Raw genomic sequence first — 24,623 nt, 5'->3', positions numbered from 1 at the left:
TCGCAATATTTGATGAGTGAGATGCGTATTATCATGATTACATTGACTACAAAAAGTGCTTCATGTGTTTAGATGTAGCAAAATTAGCAAGCGCTTTGCACTCGCATTAGATGACTATGGTGAGATATGTATACTCTTAATGGATTCCTAAAATATAGTCCTTAACATGTCCTTGTTTGGGGTAAATATTTACAAAAATTTCAGCTCGCGCTTCGCGCTCGCATTGTTTGTTTAGCGAGACAGGTATGTATCATGATTACAAAAATTTGCTTATAATGTCCTTTTTTGGTCTGCATATCAAAAATTTTCAGATCGCGCTTCGCGCTCGCATTATTTGAGCATTGAGATACATATCCGTTTAATGGCACTGTCCTTAAAATGTCCCTATATTAGGTCAGTATACCTGGCAACTGAGCGCGCTTCGCGCGCTCCTAAGTGACTCAAAAATTTTGCTGGTACCCCCCCCCCCCCCATGCCGTGACTCACGGTACGCCACTGCAAGAACACCATGCATATCAACCACTCCCAAATGTCCTAACTTGTGATTTTAGTGGGGGTAATGTTGAAAGATCCCCATCCACAAGAACATTTGTGTCAATCATCCCCCCCAACCAAGAATACCGATCGACACCCATGGTCCTCAGATCCAGCTGGCACAAAAAAGAAAGTTTGTGCTTACCCTATATTAAATGTTAATTTGGGTGGCAAAGTTGTTACAAATATATTTAAATGTATTTTTTTAATTTAAATTCGCTAAAAATGAAAAAGAAATATATGAGAAATGTTCCACACGGTCAATTTGTTTTTGCCCTTTTCCTTGACATAGCGTGAAAATGAGCATTTATGCGCAAACCAATTTCTGCGAGCTTTAAATAAATGGACAGTGCTCACTCAAGTGTAACATTCTGTCAAATCTTTTACTTTCATTTGATAGACGAGACCCAATCCCAATAATATATTTATCCCCATATTGTACATTCTTCAATTCCCAGGACTTTTTTGAAGTGTAAACTTTTTATTGACACGCAGAGTATATCTTCCTGATATCATTTTTCATCGAAAAACATATTATTCTCGATAAAAATATTGATCCATTTACTGCCGATTTTCACATAAATCATAAACCAGCATGCTTGGGAAATAGATAAACGTTCCTATTATAACACAACATTCAGCACTCTGAACAAGTTTCCATGAATATTGCCAAATAGAATAGTAATAATGATTTTAACATAATAAACCTAAATATCTAAATTAATGTACTTTGAGGCATAGTTAAAACATATGAAAATGTTACTGGAGTATATCCAAATAGAATTATATACACTGCAAAACTCCGGTGTTGATTTTACACCAGCCCAGAATCTATATATGTCCACACCAAAAAATTGTGAAACAACACCAGTTTGGTTTGGGGCTAACACCAGATAGGTGTTTATACAACACCAATTAGTATTGAAACAGCATTGGTTTGACTCCAAACTGGTGTTGTTTCAATACTTCTCTGGTGTGGACATATATAGATTCCGGGCTGGTGCCAAAATCAACACCGGAGTTTTTGCAGCGTACGCATTACCATGCTAGAATTAATATGAAAACTGATGTTTGAGATTTTTTTAAATAATTGCAGCCACTGAATCTACAATGCATGCACATCGTTATACTTATATACAGAATCCATCGACATCTCCGATATAATTATCGTGAGGAAAGAGCTGATACAACCCGAAGTCGAATGGCAACCATGTAAACTCTATATTTCCTTTGATTAAATTCCAGCCCCCTTATTCTCTCTCTTATAGAATTGTATACATATATCCCAAAGTATGGGCTTCCATTCCATAACTAAATGTAAGTACGAGTGGGAATTAATAGGCCTACATAGCAATTATTGCTTCCTATCAGTCATGGGCGTCGATCCGCTCGCGCTTTCTATTCGTTAGGGGGATGGCGCTTTGCATTATTACGTAATACCCCCCCCCCCCGATGAATAGAACTTTCTGCGGATCGACACCGTTGCTATCAGTTATATAAAACTATTATAATTTTTTTTAATCTTTCAAACATTACACGACTACACAACACTAAAAAAAGACAAACCTACCCTCATCCACCATCACACCCAGACGCACAAAAGCAAATACCTATTTTTTTTTTACCCAGGACTTTTGTGTCAGTAGGAATCTGGTTAGCCGAGGACCATTTCTTTAAAAAAAAACACCATATGATTTTGGGAACATAAGCAATAATTCATGAACTGAGGACGTCCTCAGTTGACTTTGGGATAATATGTAAAAGTTGTGTGTAAATCATAAAATTGCAAGACTGGTTGTAAGTACAAGCAAACACACACACAACCAACCAAGGGGAGGGATTAAATCAAAGACAACCAAGGTGAGATGACTTTTGTCATAAAATAATGAATTAAAGTATTATAATTAGAGGAAGTAAAAAAAAATAAAAGGATGAGACTTTCTTAAGGGTGATGTTGAAGAGAGAAGAATAATTATAAGGAACGACGAAAAAAGGAGAAGAAAATGAAGGAGGCTGACAAGAAGAAGATTAAGAAGAGGTAGAAGATGAAAAAGAAGGATGAGATGAACAAAGGAGTAAAGGATGAAGAACATATCTAAAAAAGATAAAAATCTCCCCACACTCTTTTTTGGGGTAATGATTAATGTCGCATTTTTGCCGTTCATGTTGAGAATCTATGCACTGGTAGAAGAATATTGTAAACCACAAAACGCACCTGTAACTGATAGCTCTTTTTTCTTCAATATTCATAACTGCTAGATTGCCAAGGCGCCCCCACTTTCTCTCTTTTCTCCTCCTCCTTTCCCTCGTTATTTCCAGTGTTATAGTTCAAGCTCCTCCAGGCCACGACCTTTCAGGGCTTTCTGCCTTGGTTACGTCTACTTCCGAAAACATGGAAACCGAAAAACAGTCAAATCCTTCTAAAAACCTGCCAAGCATAACCCAAACCAAGGAACTCTAGATTAATTCTGAATTGTACCAAAGAGACGAATCTAAAGTAGCGTGTAGTGTTGGATGGAGGTCTCAAAGTTGAGTAAATTTAGAACTTCGTCAGTGATGTCTTAATAATCATGAGTATACAACATGATCTGTGTCACGAATTCGATGATCAGATGAAACTCATCGATAAAAGAATTATGAACAAAAAAAAGATGAATGCTATATTCATGTAGCACCATTATAGGCTATAAAATGTAAACAGCCATGAGATATAACTTCGAGGTCCGTATAATACAAGGGAACATGTTTAGAGGTTTGTATAATATCTTCTCTTGTAATTTCAAGGTAGACGAATTATCACTGACAAGGTTATTTTGTGTAGTTGTTTGGGTTTTTTTTTTGCGAGAAGAGAGATAAGAAAATAAATTGTTCACATTAAATTATCAAAAGCAAGTCTTTGCCCAATGATTTGCTTTCTCTTATCTCACAAGCAGATGACATTCCCAGTGAAATCAAATTTACAGATTGAAATGTCATGGTTTTGGAAAGGAATAATTATTTTCATGATTTACATGTCCCTATTGTGGTCTTTGGATAATCATGATGATACTATCCAGTAATGTAGAAATATATCTAATGATGGCAAATTTCTTTGCTGTCAATTTCGATACCAACTCGAATACCGTGAGCAGAATCTCTTCCTCATCTGTCATCAGTTTTCGAAATATGACATCAAGGCTGTTGCATAATCATGTACAATGAACGCGTGATGAAACATGAAACCATTTTGTACACCCCATTCATCAAGCAATAATCAACACCATTTGTGCGCATCTATCTGCCCCCATGAACATCATTGAAGATATACGTGGATGGAAGATGCTTTGAAGATAAGCCGCCCGTGTTTCACGCATGATTTGGTGGCGTGCCGTACGGGACAGCGCTGGGATGCATTTCAGACATCCAGCCGTACGTGGCGAAGGGTTGACCATGACTTTCTTACTCCACTTTCTTGTAATAAAGAGTTTTGGAATGGAGAGGGGCGACAGAACTCACTGCGGATCCATATCAACTGATCTACACGGTCTCCTCGGTCAAACACCTTTTATACCGGATCATGTTTCTCTTTTCAAATAGTGAGACATCAAACGCATTTAGGCATTATGTTCAGTCAGTTTGAAAATTGAACAAAATGGCCCCTTTTTCTTTAAAATTACCTTGTCTTTTTTCCTTTTCTTCTTCGTCTTCTCCGTCTCCCCTTCATCATCATCTTCTTCTTTTTTTTAATCATCTTCATCATCATCATCATCTTCTTCTTTTTCATCATCCATAGAAATAATTTGAATTGGTGATGATTCTTGTAGATGTATGAAGGCCTATACATACACCATTTTGAGATTGAGACGGATTTTTTAAAATATTATCTTTGAATAATCATACCTGTAAAATTGAAAGGAAACCAAGAGGATTATTACAATGTAATATTACAAGGATGACTGAAGAAATGAAATCAAATGAGACGAGTGAAGGTTATCAAGGAACCTTGAAGCAAAGTCACGGTCTCCTGAAATACACTGCTGATAACGGATAAGATAGCATGCTTTTTATCTCCTTATGTTGTTTTTTTTACTGAAATTCTACTTTTTCATTCCAAGCTCCAAACACTTGTATATGAAAACTCGGTGTAATTAAGGTTCGACCAAAAAAGAAGCCAAACTGTAATTCATTTTAAAATTGAGTATTATTTGGCTAGGAAGAACAGAAAATTCCATATCTATAGAAATTTTTACTTATAAACCATTATGAAAGTGTATATGTTTGTTCATCAGTTCGTAAAACTGTATTTCTGTTAAGGTCTTTGTTAAACTCCTCATTTCCTTTAATATTATTCTTTTTATGCAATCTGTTCTTATTGGCTTGTAGCATTTTAGTTAATATTTTGGGATTCCATTTTTTGTTGTTATGTTGATGCTGAAAATAAGGGTAATAAGCCCACCTGGGAGTTTCTTAACTTCAAAATGGCTAAGACATTTAGGGTTAATGTTTAACCTCTGAAGAATCGATCACCTCATGTTCGACAGTGCTAAAATGAAACATCCATTCAAAACGTGATCATATTATCCTTTTTGAGAAATCGTTTTCCTTATGAACATTCAAAAAATAATTTACTCTTAACAATAATAATGTATAAGAATAATACATTTCCAAGTATTTATTCCATAAAAATATGAAAACAGATCAAGAGAAAAAAAATCATTATATTCTAATGACATTGCATACAAAAATACAAATATGTATGACAAAGAACATGCACATCTGAAGTGCATATTGTCGTTATCATCATTGACAACACTATTGTGAATTATTGCACTGGTGTAATTCAATTCACACACGCTTCTTAAATCTTAGCAATCACTGCAATATTAGCATGAATTCTCATGAACTCAAACTAACAAGCGTTTTCTTTCTTTTTTCCATGTAGTTTTGTTTATTATGGCAAAACGAAGTTGGTTGGACGGCAGCATAATTTTGACATAATGTATACCATGTGAATAAGATGTAGCTAAAAAATATTGATACAATTCAGTATAACTACTCACAATATCATTCTTGCATGGCAACAATATTAGTTACTCTTAGTACTCCACAACTCCTGTAATAATTTCAACATCAGATGGAACTAAAAATACAAAGACATTTTGGTTCATCTGTTTGATTTCATCAAGAATCAAAGACATGATGAAGTACTGGAGGCTAATGCAAAATGTTCTTGCAAGTCAACTACAGATGGCAGCATACACATAATTGTCCTACTGATGTCGCTACATGTTGGTACTCTAATCCAAACCAGTGCTGTGTATTTTGAATCTAACCAACATGGTTACAGTCGAGTTACAATTTTTTTTCTATTAATTCTGTTTTGCCCCACAAGGGAAGCACAATGTTGTTAACCACAAACAACAAAGACACTAGCTTAACAAGCCTCTCTAATTACATGGCACTCATTAAATATATATATAATCTTTCTGTGTAGTAAGATTAAGTTTCCCTCTTAATATACAGGGACAAAAGGAAAACCAATATTCAAAGAAATTTGACAGTATAATAACAATCCATAACGAAATATCTGTAATATGGCAACCATAATAGTAATGTATTAATGACGAATAAACTACCCAATGGGTATCCATGATAGGTAAGGTCATTCAAAGGAAGGTGAAATAAAAAAAAAATAAAGAAAAAGAATGTGAGGTTTAGGTTGTAAATACTCAAGTAAAAAAATAACCATGCACAATAAGACATCATTGCATAAACTTAGAAACATATGGAGCAGAAATATGGAAGACTATGTGTACATTATGGCAGTCCTCAAAAATTTTCATTGCGTTGATCATGCTAAAAAGAATGTCATTATATGACAATAATATTGACAAGATATTATGACATTCGTTTGCAATACACTGCAGTATATTCAAAAATTTTATAACAGTTTTGTCACTATTTTCTGTATATTAGTCTATACCTCATATTTGACTTCTTCACAAATTAAGGTTGACAAAGCCATTGTGTACACAAAATAGCTACAATACATTGATATGTATGATAAAATGTGATTGAATTACATGATTACAGAAATATGTTAAATAATTATGATTTCAGTAAGAAAATGTTCTATTGATATATACATGTACTTTTGCAGCACTGATTATCAGGCATTGGAATGCTAAAAAACAACAATGGAATACACTTCATGCATAAGTAAAATAGAAGACAAATATATTTGTGACCATGGGAAAATTCCAAGTCTTCTATGATTCTTTTTTTTTCATAATAGCCTGAGAATAGTTTTTGAAAAATAAAACATAACGCTGGAAATTTCATCAAAACCGGATGTAAAATAAGAAAATTATGACGTTTTCACGTTTCGCTTATTTTTCACAAAACAGTTAAACGCACAACTCGGCGATATGCAATTGAGAGTCGATGATGTCCATCACTCACTATTTCTTTTGTTTTTTATTGTTTGAATTATACAATATTTCAATTTTTACAGATTTGACAACAAGGACCAACTTGACTCAACCATAAACTGTTAAAATAATGGTAATTCCACATGTTCAGGGAGTAATGACATTTTGTTTCACAAGACAATAGGGAGAAAATTAGAATTTTTCATATTTCATATAATAAAATACAAAAGAAATAGTGAGTGGGTGACGTCATCAGTCTGCCAATTTGCATACCGTCCAGGATGTGAATATAACTGTTTTTGTGAAATTAAGCAAAACTTTAAAATGTATAACTTTCTTATTTTACATCCGATTTTGATGAAATTTTCAGTGTTTTGCTTGTTGGATTTTTCTCCTTTTATCAAAATTAACTTTTTGGTGGGGTGGACTTGTCCTTTAAGTACAAAGTTAAAAAATATGAAATGCTTCTTGATTTCTTTGGTAGTGAAATCTTGTTTATATATATTAAAGATGAAAATGAAAATACATATTCATAAAACATTCTTTAAACTATTACTAGGTAAGATGAATCAACTGACCATTTTGAACACTCAGATAAAAACTGTTGTCACCGACAACCTGTTCAATTTTAGTGAGTCCAAGTTATAGTACTCTTAATTTATAGAAAAACCTAAAGGAAAGTATTGATTTTCTTTCGAAAATATAAAAACGCATTCATATCAAAAGATCATTTAATAAATGTACAATACTGTCTTCGTAACTTACCAGTCACAGGAAGTGCAAAACCAAAGTAGCAAACACAGAGGGTTTTTTTTTTTTTTTTTTTTTTGGGGGGGTAATCACTCAGCCTATGTATCTTTTAACCCTAAAATGGCCGGGGGGGTTGAATCAACCCCCCCCCCCCTCAACATTTTCTGCGATCATTCCGCTGTGCGAAATTTTTTGACCGCGCCACTCGCAGAGTTTATACTTTTAAGTCTCGCACATCTTTTGAGACCAAATTTACGACGCCCGGGTACGCGGTTCCGAAATTACGCAACATTTTGTAAGTGCATGTCAGACCAAAAATTGTTCCAAAACGTGATTTTGTGTACAAAGTCAATGCAAATTGAGTTTTCTCATCTTATTCATAAAGATATGATTATTTTTACTTTAAACAGCTGAAAGCAATTGATTTTAGCATAATTATGCTTCAAAAAGGTTGTGCAATAAATCTGGTGAAAAAAACAAAGAAAAACAAAAGGTTGAAAAACAAGGAAATACATAAGAAATTCATAAAACAATAAAATACATAAGAAATTTATTTCTAAACCGAAGTTTTTTTCAATTGCTATTGTTAAGACTGCTACAAAGAATATTTTTACCAAAAATTAGCATTCTAGGAGCTTTATTTAGTGAATTAAAGCATAAAGTATGATTTATGCATAAATTAGCATAATTAATTCATATAAAATAAAATCTCATTATTTTGGAAAATTTTACCATACAGCCTTGTAGATTACATCGCACACTACCAGCATGCAAATTTTTGCGGCGCTCGCGTGATCGGCGGTCGAGATCTCAAGGGGGGGTTGAATCAACTCCCCCCCCCCCCAGCCACAGAACAGCCAAAAAAGCCCGGCCTAGTTAGGGTGAAGAAACTTGTTTAAAAAAATCTAAAAAATAAAAACATTTCATTCATTTACTTACAAATATACCCAAGTGAACACACAAATACAATTTAAGAAAATCAGAGGACTAAAAGAAACTCAAACCACAAAAATAAATTCATCTTATAACGTTATGTTTCTAGTGGTTGACAATCCACTTTACAAGTCCCGAGGTAAGGGTTATTCAAATGATCTGTTAACTTATCAAAATAACAAAATCAAATAGAGTCCTACCGATAAATCAAAAGAGCCTGAGCTTTTTTTTACAGTTTATTATGTTCAAATCTAATCATGACATTTTATGACCAGACCTGAGTCATCAGTAGATTTATTGCATTTTCATCTTCTCAAAACAAAACAAAGCAAATCAAATCACTTCCACAATCTACTTGGTAAGATAATTCATCAAGATCATGACAAAATCAAGTGTCACAATAAATTTGAGTGATCTCAAATGATTTGTTTTGATCTTTACATGGAATTCATTCGATTCGAATCATAGGAAAATCATTTAAAATTTACATAAATGAAACAATAAATATGTAGCCCATCAATTAAAGGGATGGTCCGGGCTGAAAGTATTTATAGCTTAATAAATATAATAGAATTCACTGAGCAAAATGCCGAAAATTTCATCAAAATCGGATAACAAATAACAAAGTAATTGAATTTTAAAGTTAAGCAATATTTTGTGAAAACAGTAGTCATGAATATTCATTAGTTGGGCTGATGATGTCACATCTCCACTTGTTCTTTTGTATTTTATTATATGAAATTAGGTTTATTCAATTTTGTTCCACCAAGAACTAGAAAAATTGGATTGACAACTGATTTAGTGCATTAGATATTTATTGCTGCAACTTATTTCATTATAAGGGAGACATAATATTGGCACAAGTATGAAATAACGAAAAAAAAAATGATTTTATGTAATAACATAAGAAACCGGAAAGTGGAGATGTGACATCATCAGCCCACCTAATGAATATTCATGACGACTGTTTTCACAAAATATTGCTAAATTTTAAACTTCAATAACTTTATTATTTGTTATCCAATTTTGATGAAATTTTCGGCATTTTGGTCAGTGAATTCTACTCTATGTATTAAGATATAAATATTTTCAGCCCGGACCATCCCTTTAATCTTCATTCATATCTGATATTGAATTCTTAAATAATCAGTAGACCTAGCACAAATTACAAGGGACAATCATTGGCAGTGTACAAGACTATAAATCGTTCCTTTCAGTGGTAGTAAAGTACTACTAGTCTACAAATCAAATATGAAAAATAGGGTGGTATTCTCCCAAGGCTAGACTACAAAAATTTGAGCCCACACTTACTAAGTTTCATCTCACTATTCAATTTTTATGACAAAGAGAAAGCTACCATTTTTTGAGAAAAAATCTTTAAAAAAATGAAAAATTAAAAACAAAGATAAGAAATCTTAAATCAGTTTTAGCTGAACTCTCACATCTCTGACAAACAGGGTGACGAGTACAATAACGGGTACTGGTTTCTTCACATGCAACTCACAATACTAAAGATGTGTTTTAAACAACGTTTATCTGCAAGGAACTGTATCGACTCCATACCCACAAGGTTAAGATCTCTTTTTAGTACACCTCAATAAATGGCATAGCCAATTAATCATCAATTGATATCAGATTTGTATCTAATATATAAACATAAGATGCATACAATCAAGTCATCCAACCAGACCAAATCCAAAACATCCAAAGGTAATGTACTATTCACTTGATCTTCTGTTAATCTAATATTAATCTTGAGAATTTGATTGTGTTATTCCAGGAATAGACTACCATAGAGGTTACAAAAGGGCTCTTCTGGAAATTTCTTTGGAGAGGAATAACTTAAAAGTTATTTATAGTTCATGTTATGCGCTCTATGTCATCACAAAGCACTAAAAGGGTTGCAGTCCATGAAAATCGAGCAAATAGTTTTAAAAAAAAATCAGATGAATGTAATTAGTACATGGAGTCACCAATTATTTACCAGTACTTAAAGTACTCATCAAATGGAAAAGGAATGTACATGTATACATGTTTAATTGACCTAACCCTGGCCAGATATAAACTTTTACCACACCTCAACATGGTTAGATTGCTTGTTGACCAATGATGGCTGCTTCTGCTGACATCAAGGTCAACTTTCACAGGCTTTTGTGGTTTTCATGAGAGGGTTTCACCACATAACAACTGTATTGAAGGTTGGCAGTAATCTTTGCTATGTACCTGTATACGTACATGTATGTATTCACTCAGTGCAACAAACCATGTCTGCAAGACTTGATGAGGTAGGCGTTTGCAGACATGTAAATCGACAAAAAACTATTTTACCACGGCAACAAAATTTACAATAAATCAAGCCAACTACTGGAAGCCATAAACTTGTGAGTGAACAAACCCTTTACTGAAGTGCATGTTATGTGTTTTGCTTGAGCCAAGTGTAAACATGATCATATACTAGTAACATGATAGCTCCTCCTGGTCCAAGTCTCATTATCTTTGGTAGAAGGCCACGATAGAGAGCAAAGAATCTATACAATACAAATAAAAATAAAAAAAAAACTCCATAAGTGAAGAATACACATATGTTTGTTATATGTCTGGCACTGTGACATCTGAGGTAAAGTTGATGTGTGAATTATATAGAAAGGTGAAGGTGGAAGAAGTTGCCAGGAGCAATGTTATTGGGAAATTTGTGTGCCTTTTTTTGGTGGTCGGTTGAATATACTTTATCTAAAGTCCTCAGAACATGAAAATTAATTGATGTGACTCCCACTATGTACAGTACCTGTAACACCTCAATCCCACTGTCGTGTGATCTATTACGAAGGACAGGATTGACTTTTCGTAGCTGATGGCAAAAAAAATTGAACCTTTCAATAATTTTCTACAATCTATGATTTCCATGACTGATCTGAGACGATGACTACAATTGTTCTACAATTAAGACCACTGTTTCAATAATGACTCGAATCATGACTAGGTGTAAACCTGTTACAACCTCCTCTTCCTTTCTTTTTTCTTCCCCTCCTTTAAATGTTATTATGCTTTTTACCAATGTCTTAGTATGTTTGTTGACAACTATGTAAAGAAATCATATTACATTAGGGAAGATGTCATGAATAAAAAAACACCCCATATTTTTTTGAACAGTTACGCCAAATTTAGTTCTATCATTGGTTTATGTTATACAGAAAATGTTGTGCTGTGCAACTTTAATATTGTATGAATACAGAATTGCATTTTCATGGAATATGGAATTGCGCTTTAATGTATTTTATTATTTTTTTATATGACAAATAGAATTGAAATAGAATTATAATGAATCTTGGTAGGAAATAGAGAAAGAGAGAGATAAACAGAACTGTAAAGTTTGCTAATCTAACTGACTTTGTTATATTGTCTTACCCTTCTTCTCGATACACCATAGCTATAGTCCTAAAGCATCCTTTATACTTGACTTCACCTGGAACAGGCTGTGGCCCTTGTATTCTACTCTTAGCAACATCAAATGGAATATTGATTGTAGATCCTAGGCAACCAGCCATCAAACCAATTACAAACTTACGCCCAAACTCTAGTCGTGGATCCTACAAGGAAACAATGTGGATAAACAAATAGGATTCAATAACTATATTGATTGACACAGCTAGAATTTTAAAGTTGAATCCAAGCCATATGAAAAGCTGTTTTAACAGAAAAGGGACAAATAAGAAATACAGATAGGTAGGTGAAAGCTTGAAAAATTCAGTCATACAATACAATAGTTTGTGAATTTTTAAAGGTTGTGAAAAAAATGGAAACCTCAACAATCACTGGGATTTCAGATTGACCATACTAGTCGGTAGTGATTATATGTAGTGAAGCTACAAGTATCAAAAGAAGATAAACTTATACAACATTATCTAAATAGGGCAGGGCTACATAGATGGGTCAAATATACATAATACTGATAACAAGTACCTATTCTCCTTATAACTGCAAATGGTTTAAGAAAAAAAAAATCAAATTACCTGTGAGGATGGTATTAAATCCTTGATATTGTGATAGAAACTAAAATAGATCATATTAAAGACACCATGTCTACCCAATGTAGCTGTGAGTCCTCTAAAGAGACCATCGGAACCAAATCCATCTGTTCTTATCACATGTCTTGCCATTCCAAATGCACTCGGTTGCTGGAGAAATAGTAACAGTTATTGTGTTGCGATCAATTGCAAATATCAAATACATGTATAGCACATCAGTGAGTTTTGCTGGAAGAAGCAGGTCAGCAAACAATTGTAAATTTGCCATTTAAAGACTTGAGATTGATCATATAATGACTTAAAATTGACTGGTAATGGATTGCATGGTACTTGCAATGTTCCCTGAAAACCTTTGATTTAACAAATCACAGAGTTGTCACACCCATCTTAAATTGGATGAAAGAGAACAACAAGATAAATGAGAAATTATTGATGTACATACAAAATATGAGAGAGCAACATAAGCATTCACTCTGTGCTATTTCAATATTTGAGAAGAAAAAACAACTAGAAATTATGGTAAGCAAATAAACTAAACATCGCTATAACATATTTCACAGGGTATGACTTCCATTTTTATATAAGCGGGAGTCCTCATTCTGATGAAAAATATTTTGTTTGCTGAAAAGAAACTTATTCAATACAAACTAAATCTATGCAGTTGTATTTTTGCCCTGTTTTCAAACTGCATTGAATTAAAGAACATACTGGATTTGAATAGTTCCTCATCTTTTCTCCTCATCTCTGCACATAACTTAACTCTATCTGGGCTTAATACCTATTACTACCAGGAGAAAGATCAACTTACCTTTTTGAATGTATTTTGATCAGCCTGTAACCTTACTTTCACCACTTCAAATGGATTGATTAGTACTCCCTCAGTCAACCCTGAGCAAAGCCCTGCAAGAGTGAATGTCTGCAAACAAAATATCATATATAATTATCACATTTTTGTGAATCTATAAACAATGTGTATAAACTGGATCACTCTCATTGTCATTAACCCACCCAATCCCCCACAATACAAACACAAACACAAGAAGCAAATGGCCCAAGAAAAAGAACATATAACCTCACAGAATAAATAGGGTGTAGAAGGTGGTTGAAAAGACAAAGGTTTTGACTAGGATGACTTCCATTAGTACTCTAATTATAAATGTATCTATAATTGTCTTTATTTTACATTTTGCTTCTAATGGATGAAACTAATATTCACTGAACAAATACTGGAAAATTACAATTTATACTTAATTACTTCACATGTGACTAACATGACTTTTTATCTCAAGTTAGAAGACATGATTATTGTCATTCCTTCAAAAAGGAAGGAGATAACAATATTCTCCATATTCTATAAATAATCACACATTCTGCACAATGTAATGAGCAGTAAGCATTCTATATACTTTAGTTTATGGCAATATTCAAACAAATTCCTGAAACAGCTCCCGTGTTCTGTAGCACAAAGCTTAGCACATGGCCATAGGGATGATTTTCTACCATTTTAATAAAATTGATTATGTGCTATTCAAGCATACACATTAACTGTACAATCAATTGCTAGTTTTGTGTTACAGACCACTGCAATCTCAATACACTTACCAGCGCAGTTGGTGAGGAACTTCCAAAGAGGAATATCTTTTTATACTGTTCAAAAGTGAAGAACTTAGTGGCCCTTTTAGGAGTCTCTGCCATAATGGGAGGTAATATACCTTTGTACAGGGACAGGGTTCTGAAAATAGATTAAGAACATCCTATCAGTTCCTTTTAACTAGTGACTAAAATTGCTGTTTAATGTTACAAGGACAGTAGATAGGGGTGATCCCCATTTAAATCTAAAACGTGGCCAGAATCATGTTAAGATTTCTTATAAATTCATCACAAAGACATTAGAAAAATCACAATCTTGCCCTTTTTAAGCCATCAAGCAATTCAACTGATATAACACACAATATCATAACGTCAGACCTGCAAACCTTCTACAACAAAAAAAGTTATTTCTTAGAAGGAAAAAAAATGATTTTTTTTTGACAAAGAAAGAGTGTTTTATTTTTATTTTTTCTCAACGTAACAATCGCCAGTCTGTTGTAGTGAGATCAGTGAAAAAAGCAAGTGAAATTACTCTACTTGAAAACTTGATAATTCACCCTTTTAAACATGTGCTCGTAGGCAAGTATTTACTTGTTTTTTTCATGCAACAAGTTACTGGCCCGACAGTGATTTTTACCGGTCTGGGACTGTCACACGCTGTGCATAATACATACTCCATGATCGGAAATTTAAAAAAGTAACAAATCATACAAAAAAGTATTGAGGAACAAATACTCTAAACAGGCAACGGTTGGCATGTCTGTAATGTCCATATGGTTTATATTTTTCCTTCATTTGAATAATAACAGGTTTTAAAAATATACTGTACATACATTATGAAAACAGGTCCTTTTTACATTTTTTTATCAGAAGAACTGCTGGTTACTTCAAATTGAATCTTTGTTTAATTGGTTAAACCATACAATTAGGCATGAAGATATCTTAACCCATTGAAAATTGTATTCTGTTATTCCCATAGACTTTGTATAACACGGTCAATTTGTCAACGGGTTAATAGAAATAGATGAAAGATTGAATGCTAACCCTTCTGTCCTGGTCATCTGTTTAACACAATCCCACATTCCATTGTACTTCATTGTGCTGTTAGGTGCACCTTGAATCTGAAACCTGCGGGATGAATGAATGAAATACAAACAGATCAAGGAACCTTCAACTAAAAACAACCAAATAATTATAAACTCTGAAAGTATACAATAGACATGGCATATATATCATAATTATCATTATTATTATTGTTATCATTATAATTATTATTATCATTGGCAGACAAAAAAACAAAACAAGTGCGAATGATAAAACAAATTGATTAATTCCTGATCAACATTTACTCTAAGGATGGGACACTAGATTTTAAAATATGAAAAAAAACAATTTTTTTTTTCTAAAACCTAAGCATTGTATAGACATGGTATACCAAAGCTCAAATTGTGTATAAAGTCCATAGGAAAAGTTGAAGATGCACAGAGACAATAATTTTTTTTTTCTGGTCACATGCCAACAGGAAACCAGGGTGTGTAAACCAACGTTATTACAATTTAGTAATAGTAACGTGACATTTAGTAAAATTTGAATTTTTTTCTTCTTTTCAATACCCTGGGGCAGGGGGATGGAGTGCTACAATAAAATAAATTCATATAGAAAAGAAACCAATAAAGATTGAATCATTAAAATGTTTAATAGAATTCAAACAGGGTGGGAAATCATATTTTCATTTTCAGGGGCTATTTTTATTTTTTCATATTGGGGCGATTGCTGAATTTTGGGGGCTATTTCTTTTATCTCAAGGGGTACTTTTTTTGGTGCAATGAACAATAATGTGTATGCGCAAATATCATTATTCTGCCATGCGTATTGTATTGATTTTCTAAATTACTAAATACTGTTTTTAGTAATTCAGAACATCACACATCTCTTTATGTGTTTTTTTTAATACAAGTTGCAAGGCATTATGAACGTTAATCATCATTCAACAAATGAGGTAATTTATCTCACTTTATCTGAATACTATGGTAAATAATTAGCCTCTTCACACCATATCTGAATGAGTATTAACGGAAGTACAAGGACAGTATTCATTCCAACAGGATCTTCCTATGAGTCAAGGGCAGATTGAAAAGATATGAAAAGGTTAAATACCTTGTTTTGATCACATCAAGTGGATGCATGATACTGACTTCAACAAGACCTGTAGGTAGAGCAAAGGGGGGATCACACTATGCTTGAAGGAAGATCAATATATGTCAAGGGGAATAACAGCATACTATATGATCTTTGATAGTTCACTATAATTAACAGTACATACATGTAGACAATATATTTCTATATATGCTCCATGCCATTCATAATTCTGAATGTACAATCAATAATGTAATCACAATTCACTATAAATAATTTGCATCATAGAATAAATTATAGGGAGGCATGAATATAGTAAAGGATAGACTGGCTATGCATACTGATAACAAATAGCTAATAAAGCATAACATGGCAACTACATAAAGCCATGTATCTAAAAAAAAGTAGTGTTTAAAAGAGTGAAATCGCCAGCTGAAAAAATAATGCTGTACAGGACAATAGCTTCTCCTCAGATATGGCAACATACTGTGGCTTCTTGTTTTTAGGGAGAGACACAGGACTTTGACAGGATATAATATCTTGTCAATTAAACAAAGTTATTTTCCTACAAAATGTGAAATACAAGGTGCTCTCACACAAGGGGGAAGAACCAAAGAAAGGGAAATTGGAGGGAATGTACATGTACATGTAGGACTATATACGCCTCCCCAATTTATATAATAAAAAAGGATAATTGATGACAAACCTGCCGAGCCTCCTGCCGTTATCTGCTGTCCAGCCTCCTTTAGCCTTCCCATGTTTCTTTACTCTCTCTCTCTCTCTCTGACAAGAAGCACACGCGATTCAGTTGATATTGCAACATCTAATAAGTACTACAAGTGCATCACTGCTAGGCTTTTCTGTACAATAATAAAATGCATTTATGAGATAAATATGATTTGTTTAAATGACTGGAAAGTCAAAATTACAAGTCAATATAAATTGGGTCATTATCATTTGTCACAAAGGCAGATGGTAAGCTTCCATACATCACCTTCGGTACTGTATATGTACTGTATGACAGACCCTCATGAACTGAACTGTCAACAAGTCGTCAATCAGTGCTAGTGTTTACCTCTCTGTAGCAGCTACGCAACAATTGTGACTGATTCTCATTAAGTCATGTGTACGCCTAAAAATCCATCTACCTATAAAGGCCACATTTTTGTTAATTGGATAGTCATTACAGACAAGTTTCAGAGAAAAATAAATAGATAATTTCCAATGTATACGTACATGTATTTGGCTAGGATTGATGGATGCAATTACAGTAATAATCAATCAGAATTAAAAATCCTATATCATTTTTTATTTCATTTCAGGATTACTAACTTTACATTTATGAAGTATGCAATACTGTGTATTGAATTTAGAAATAAATTGTAAAATAACAATAGAATCTCTAACATTTGAAAACTAAAGGGATGCATTGTTACAGTGATGGAATTTCCATCATTGTATTAACAATGAAAGGAATACATATACAGTGTTAATCTCTAAGCCAAGTGGTTTCATGGATTCTAGAAGAGGTTGTCAGTATGGAGTATACCCAGTTGTTGTGTGTCCAGACAATCAATTTTAAACAGCTATTTCAAAAAAGTTAACAAGAAAAGTTCCATCAATTTTTAGTATAAAGACTCAGACTCCGCCACAGACTCACTCCTTTCCCTTTCTTGTCAACGTCTCAAAATCAGTGATTTGAAGCCAGTTCGCAGTACCCCACACGTATTAATTCATCGCCGAATCCAAAATGGCGAACGCGAATTGTGCATGACCATGCTATCATTATTAGCTTTCTTTTATAGAGCACAAGAAGGCATTACGGCATTGTACGTAGGAGTGTCTATGGACAGAGGAGGATAATGACAAATTTCCTGATATTTTTTGACAATTTTTGAAAGTCTTGCAATAATGAAAATATTTCATGAATTGCAAGAGAAACTAGGACTACAGTACAGGGAAGGAAAATCAATGTTTTTGGTTCTTTGTTTAACAATTCACAACCCCAGTTTCTTCTTAGTCACGGAGATGGTGCAGATAACTTTGAAGAAAGTATTTCTGAACAGCTAAATCGTGAAATGCAATCTCTTTCCGTAACAATCGATCCTAACGACCTTTTATCACCAATATCTGAATCTAAATACCTGACTGAAAATGAATTTGTTAAAGAATCTTCCGCCTTTAAAAAAGATATGTCTTTCTTCCAGTTTAACATTAGAAGCCTCTCAAAAAATCTGGACATTTCTTAAAAAATAATCTTTTCATTTCTCTGTTATCGAGTTATGCAAAATTTGGCTGACTGATAGAAATTATCCATTACATCTTTTAGATAGGTATTCATACTTTGGGAATAATCGAAAAAACAAAACCGGTGGAGGTGTGGGATTGTACGTCTTAAACCAGTTTCAAACGAAGTCTTTAGAGGATTTAAATCAAATGTCAAACCTTGCTGAAACTGTTTTTGTTGAAATTATTGTCCCAAGAGGGAAAAATATTGTCATCGGGGAAATTTATAAACCACCTCAAGCAAATCCTCTTGATTTTTTTTAATTACTTGAGGGTCTTTTATCTTCACCAACTCTAGAAAATAAAGTATGCTTTATCATGGGGATTTTAACTTAGACCTCTTAAAATGTAACTCGTGTAATGTATGTCAATTATTTTATGATATAATGCTTTCGAAATCGTTTTTTTACCCTTAATTAACAAACCCATTCGAATATCTGATGTACATGTATCTTCAACCCTTATAGATAACATTTTTACAAATGTTGATCAATGCTTAAGTTCCGGAATTATTATCAGTGATATGTCTGACCACTACCCGGTATTTACTTTTTCCCCAACCCCCGACCATATCATAGACTGCTCCAGGTCTATGACTCGTAACTTTTCTGAAGACAATTCATACAAATTTAGAGAATGTTTAGCACAAGCCGACTGGTCCCAGGTGTACATTAATTCCGACCCTAATGAAGCATATAATATTTTTGTAACAGGTTTCTTAATTTGTATAATACCAACATTCCATTGAAGTCTTCATCCTGGAACTACAAAAAAACTCTGAGATCTCCCTGGATCACTATGTCTCTTCTTCGTTGTATTAATTGGAAAAATTGTCTCTTTTATAAGCACAAAAAAATTAAATCAGATCAAAGTAAACATCAATACTCTTCATATCGTAATACCCTTACTACTTTACTTCGGACCGCTAAAAAGAATTATTTTTCTAGACAATTTGAAGAAAACAAATATGATGTCTCAAGTATGTGGAAGGTGATAAACAATGTTCTAAATAAAAAAACAATCATCTACAATTATGATGAACAGCTCCAAAAATAGAAATCCAATGTTGATTGCTGAAACATTTAATGATTATTTCATAAATATTGGCCCAAATCTTGCCCGCGACATTCCAAATTCCGATGTTGATTTTCGATCGTTTTTAAAAGAACCTAACGGTCAATCTATATTTTTTTACTCCCATTACTTCTCGTGAAATTATGATCATTGTTAAAGATTTGAAAACTAAAAAAAGCTCTGGCTATGATAATATTACGAATTTTCTATTGAAGAAGACTATAAATGAAATAGTACAACCGCTAACTTATTCATTCAACTTATCTTTAATAACTGGGGTAGTACCAGAAAAAATGAAAATATCAAAGGTCATACCGATACATAAGAAAGGTAATAAACATGATATTGGAAATTATCGTCCCATTTCTTAAGCTCTTTTTCCAAAATTCTCGAAAAATTAATATACTCCCGCACTGTTAATTTTCTAAATAAATATAATATTTTATCGAAGGTTCAATTTGGTTTTAGAAAGAAACATTCAACTACCCATGCATTATTAATGTTTTTAGATAAAATAGCTACATCAATAGACGCTTTTTCTCATACTGTTGGTTTATTTCTGGACTTCTCCAAGGCCTTCGATACAATTAATCATGACTTTCTTATTTTCAAATTATCACACTATGGAATAAGTGGAAAGGCCTTGGAGTGGTTCAGAAGTTATCTATCTAACCGTCAGCAGTTTGTATGTATTAACAATAAAGAATCTCATAAAAAACTTATTACATGCGGAGTGCCACAGGGGTCTTTAATAGGCCCTTTATTATTTCTCATTTACATTAATGACTTTCAAAATTGTTCTAATATTCTTTCATTCCTTCTGTTTGCAGATGACTCCAATATATTTATCTCTCACAAAAATCCTCAAACTCTCTTTAATACATACACTAAATCATGAACTAATTTTTGTTAACTGGATACATTCCAATAAATTGTCTCTTAATATCAATAAATCAAATTATATCTTATTCAGTAATACGATCGCTAATTTACCTGGACCTGTATTTTTAAACAACACACCTCTTGTAAAGGTTGACACGACAAAATTTCTTGGCGTATATATCGACAGTAAATTAACTTGGAAAGCCCACATTAATCACATTAGTAAAATTATATCCAGAAATACTGGTGTCATCTGCAAACTTAAGTCATCTTTTCCCACCCGTGTCTTGTTATGTTTATACTCCACTCTAATTTTGCTGTATTTAAATTACGGTATTCTTTCTTGGGGGAACAGTTTAAAACTTCATATCAAGAAAATTTTACTTATCCAAAAAAGACTAATAAGAATTATTAATAATACAAGTTACCGGGCTCATTCTAAGCCACTCTTTTATTCATGTAATGTTCTACAAATCCATGATCTTTATGCATTTAACCTTGGAATATTTATGTTTCAACTCTCAAGAAAAGAATTACCCACTACCGTATCTTTTCTATTAAAGGAGAATGAAACTCTTGGAGCAAGTTAGCTTTTGTGAAAGCAGAAAAATCAAAGAATAAGATCAACAAAATTTTGAGTAAAATAGGACTAGTAATAGAAGAGTTATGAGCATTTGAATGTCAAGATCACTAATGCTATGGAGATCCTCCAATTGGCAATGCGACCAAGATCTATGATGTCACAGATGAACAACTCTCCCCATTTGGACACTGAAAATATACCCCAAAACATCTCTTTTTGCTCATTCTAATCATATGACAAACGACTCATCAATGATATAATGTTGTGAAACCTCTGTACTTGTCCTCTCATAAAGAGAACACCTCACCTTGTGATAGACTCTATAAAAGTGAGAATATAAGTGAAATAAGTACTAAAGTAATGAGGGAGTTGTACGTGTGTGACATCACAGATCTAGGTCGCATTGCCAATGGGAGGATCTACATGGCATTAGTGATCTCAATATTCAAATGCTCATAACTTTCTTATTATTCATTCAATCTTCCTCAAACTTTCAACAATATGTTTCTTAGATGTTTCTCTTTGATATGGATTCAGCTGGTTTCAAGGGTTTCATTCTCCTTTAAGAAGGAATGACGAGATTCACAGCTATCCTACTTGTCAAAGTCATTATTATCATCTTCTACGTACTCGTACAGCTTTTTCACATAAAACAATTTTGCGACCATAGATTTTAACATAAAATTCTTGCATGCATTTTTCTTTCCTTTTGCTTTTTTATGACCTTTTATTTCTCTTCCTTTTCCCTTTTTCTCTCTATTTCTTTCTTTCTTTCTGTCTTTCTTTCTTTTCCTTCCTTCATTCCTTTACTCTTATCCCGTTTTTTTTCCGGTGAAATCCACTGGGGATCAAGGGCCAGCCTGCATGCCCCCGGCGGCTTACGCCTCTGCCGTGGATGTAGGCCTAAGCTATACGCATGATCTTAATCTTCATTATGATTCAAACTAGAGGCGCATCCAAGATTTTCCAAAGTGGGGGGGGGGGGGGCTCGGGGTGAATTTTCTCAAGTAAAATTTGACAATTCTAAAAAAAGGTTCTTACCAAAAAAACCCGGTCATTTTGTCTTGCGTAAAGTTTGACAAGTAAAAAAAAAATGGTCACTCAAAATGAAAGTCATTTTGTCCCCGTAATATTCGGCCCCCCACAAAAAAAATAAAATAAGAAAAGGGAAAGTCATTTTGTCCACGTGATATTTGGCACCCCCCGCCCCCCCCCCCCCCCCCCAAAAAAAAGGTTTTAACTATAGTACTGGGCTAAAGTAATGATCGAAGGTAATTTTGTCTCGTGTAGAATTTGACAAATGAAAAAAAGGTTGTCACTAAAAAAATGAATTTCATTTTGTCCCGCGTAAAATTTGGCAAGCCCCCCAAAATTAAAAAAAAAAAGTTTCTAACTATTATAAGGCTCGCAGGTCATTTTGTCTAGCATAAAATTTGGCAAATAAAAAAAGGTTGTCACTGAAAAATAATAATAATAATAACAAATAGAGGTATATTTATTACCCAGAGTAACCACTTCAGTTCCGAAAACTGTTCTCCCAGCGGGCCCTGCTATTATTACCCGAGCTTTAGCTGGGCTAAAAATGAAGGTCATTTTGTCCCACGTAAAATTGGCAAGCCCCCCCCCCCCAAAAAAAAAAAAAAAAAAAAAAAAAAAAGGAAAATGGTTTTTAACTAATAGTGATCGAAGGTCATTTTGTCTCGTGTAAAATTTTTTTTAAGTTGTCACTAAAAAAGAAGGTCACTTTTTCCACCGTTATATTTGGCAAGCCCCCACCCCCATAAAAAGTTTGTCCCTAAAAGTGATGTACAGAAAGTCATATTGTTAATTTGTTCCCAGTAAAATTTGACAAGCAAAAAAAAGGCAAAAAAGAGAAAAGAATATGAACGAAATATCCCCATTACAAATAATGCTGTGATTCTCATAAGGGAGGGGGGGGGGCACATAACTAGTATTAACAAAATGTTTAATTCCAAAATGTTTACTATAAATCTCAAAAGGGGAACGGGCAGAAATGCTCACCCCCAACCCCTCCCCCCCCCCCCCCCCGATCCGCCACTGATTCCAATCAATAATTACTTTTCTCTGCAATACTGATGCTTTGAAATCAAGATACTGAAGATTGATACGCTTAACATAAATTATGAACGTCTGACAAAAAGATAACCAACCGATCACCTGACCGATCAGCTGACCAGTACGCATATCACTTCGGAGTTGATCACTCGTCGCAGCTGTGTGGAACGCTCACCGAAAATCAACAAAAAGGGCCTGAAATGTAAGTTTAACAATAATCGATTTTAATTTCAACTATTTTTACAACTAAATAAATGTTTACCGACCGAATGAAAGGTATATCGGATAACTCTAACTTGTATTAAGGTGTACATTTACCAAAGCCTTGGGTTGGAAATCAGAACAGCATTGTCCAACCCATAATTTGGGTAATGTCACCTATGAGGTCCATACATGTTATTGTTAATGTTTGGACCTCATTGGTACCGGTACTAGGAGTAGGAGTGGCAATACATGTGAGTGGCTCTGACCCTCTGCCGTGCGTAAAAATGCAGAGAAAGCTCGGTTTCTTCAGATGAGATGGCGCACACTGACTGGGCCTGGGGACTCGCCGCCAGTGGCTCGTGCACAGTGCGGCACCTATCTAAAGAAACCTCGCGTGCTCTGCATTTCCACTTACCATGCTAACGCACTCGGCTGCATGCATTATTTGTATAGCACTCCACTGACTGACCAACAAATATCATAACGTGAATATCTGCATGTGGGGCCATGGCATTGGCATTAATTACTTTGGTCACTCAGTTTTGACAAGCGAGTTAGGGAAATTAAGTTCCTAAAAATGGATCTTGCTTCCAAATAATTAATGCAATCTGACTAACTTATCAATGACTACGGAAATTCGACCATTTGAAATTGATTGGAAATGATATATCTATGAAATCACTTACCTTGCCAAGCCGTCTATGCCAGAGTGAGCTGAGATCATAGAGATGTATACCGGTACTAATAATTAGTACGGTACATCTCTATGGCTGAGACTGTAATCGATAATCGGAAACATGGCCTAGGGGGCGCGGCGCGCGAGGCCGAGCGAGAGGACCAGAGCGGAGGAGGCCGCCAAAAAGAAAAGGTGCCGCCGCGGCACGTCGATGTCTGAAATGTGTAACTCCCCCCAGTCAGATGCAGACCGCAGTTTATGAGCAAAAAGGCCAGATTCATCCAAATCATCTCGTGGCTGAATCCTCCTCCTTGCAAAATCTCGTGATTCTTGAGATTTACTTTTTTTAGGAATTTACCTGTTTAACCTCAAGTTAAATGAAATATTATTGCACCATCAGATAGAGTAAAAGTTACTCTTTCATATTGGTCATTTATTTTGTATACAATATTTTGTTAAATAAG

The 24,623-nt window shown here is 34.0% G+C and overlaps 1 protein-coding gene across 1 annotated transcript; it reads right to left on the bottom strand.

Annotated features, from left to right (window-relative positions):
- Positions 1-10,567: 10,567 nt before the first annotated feature.
- On the bottom strand, positions 10,568-24,257 carry LOC129265109 (mitochondrial 2-oxodicarboxylate carrier-like). Its single transcript, XM_054903101.2, has 9 exons — positions 24,170-24,257; positions 17,085-17,238; positions 16,400-16,448; positions 15,287-15,370; positions 14,255-14,384; positions 13,461-13,568; positions 12,638-12,802; positions 12,033-12,214; positions 10,568-11,155 (listed from the first exon to the last, which is right to left on the bottom strand). The coding sequence occupies exons 2-9, from the start codon at positions 17,134-17,136 to the stop codon at positions 11,041-11,043; spliced, it is 885 nt and encodes a 294-aa protein (XP_054759076.1). The 5' UTR covers positions 17,137-17,238; positions 24,170-24,257; the 3' UTR covers positions 10,568-11,040.
- Between the last annotated feature and the right edge of the window lie 366 nt (positions 24,258-24,623).

The sequence above is a fragment of the Lytechinus pictus genome, chromosome 7 (genome assembly GCF_037042905.1).
Source record: "Lytechinus pictus isolate F3 Inbred chromosome 7, Lp3.0, whole genome shotgun sequence".
Classification (NCBI taxonomy): domain Eukaryota; kingdom Metazoa; phylum Echinodermata; class Echinoidea; order Temnopleuroida; family Toxopneustidae; genus Lytechinus; species Lytechinus pictus.
This window is presented reverse-complemented; position numbering and strand designations above follow the sequence as displayed.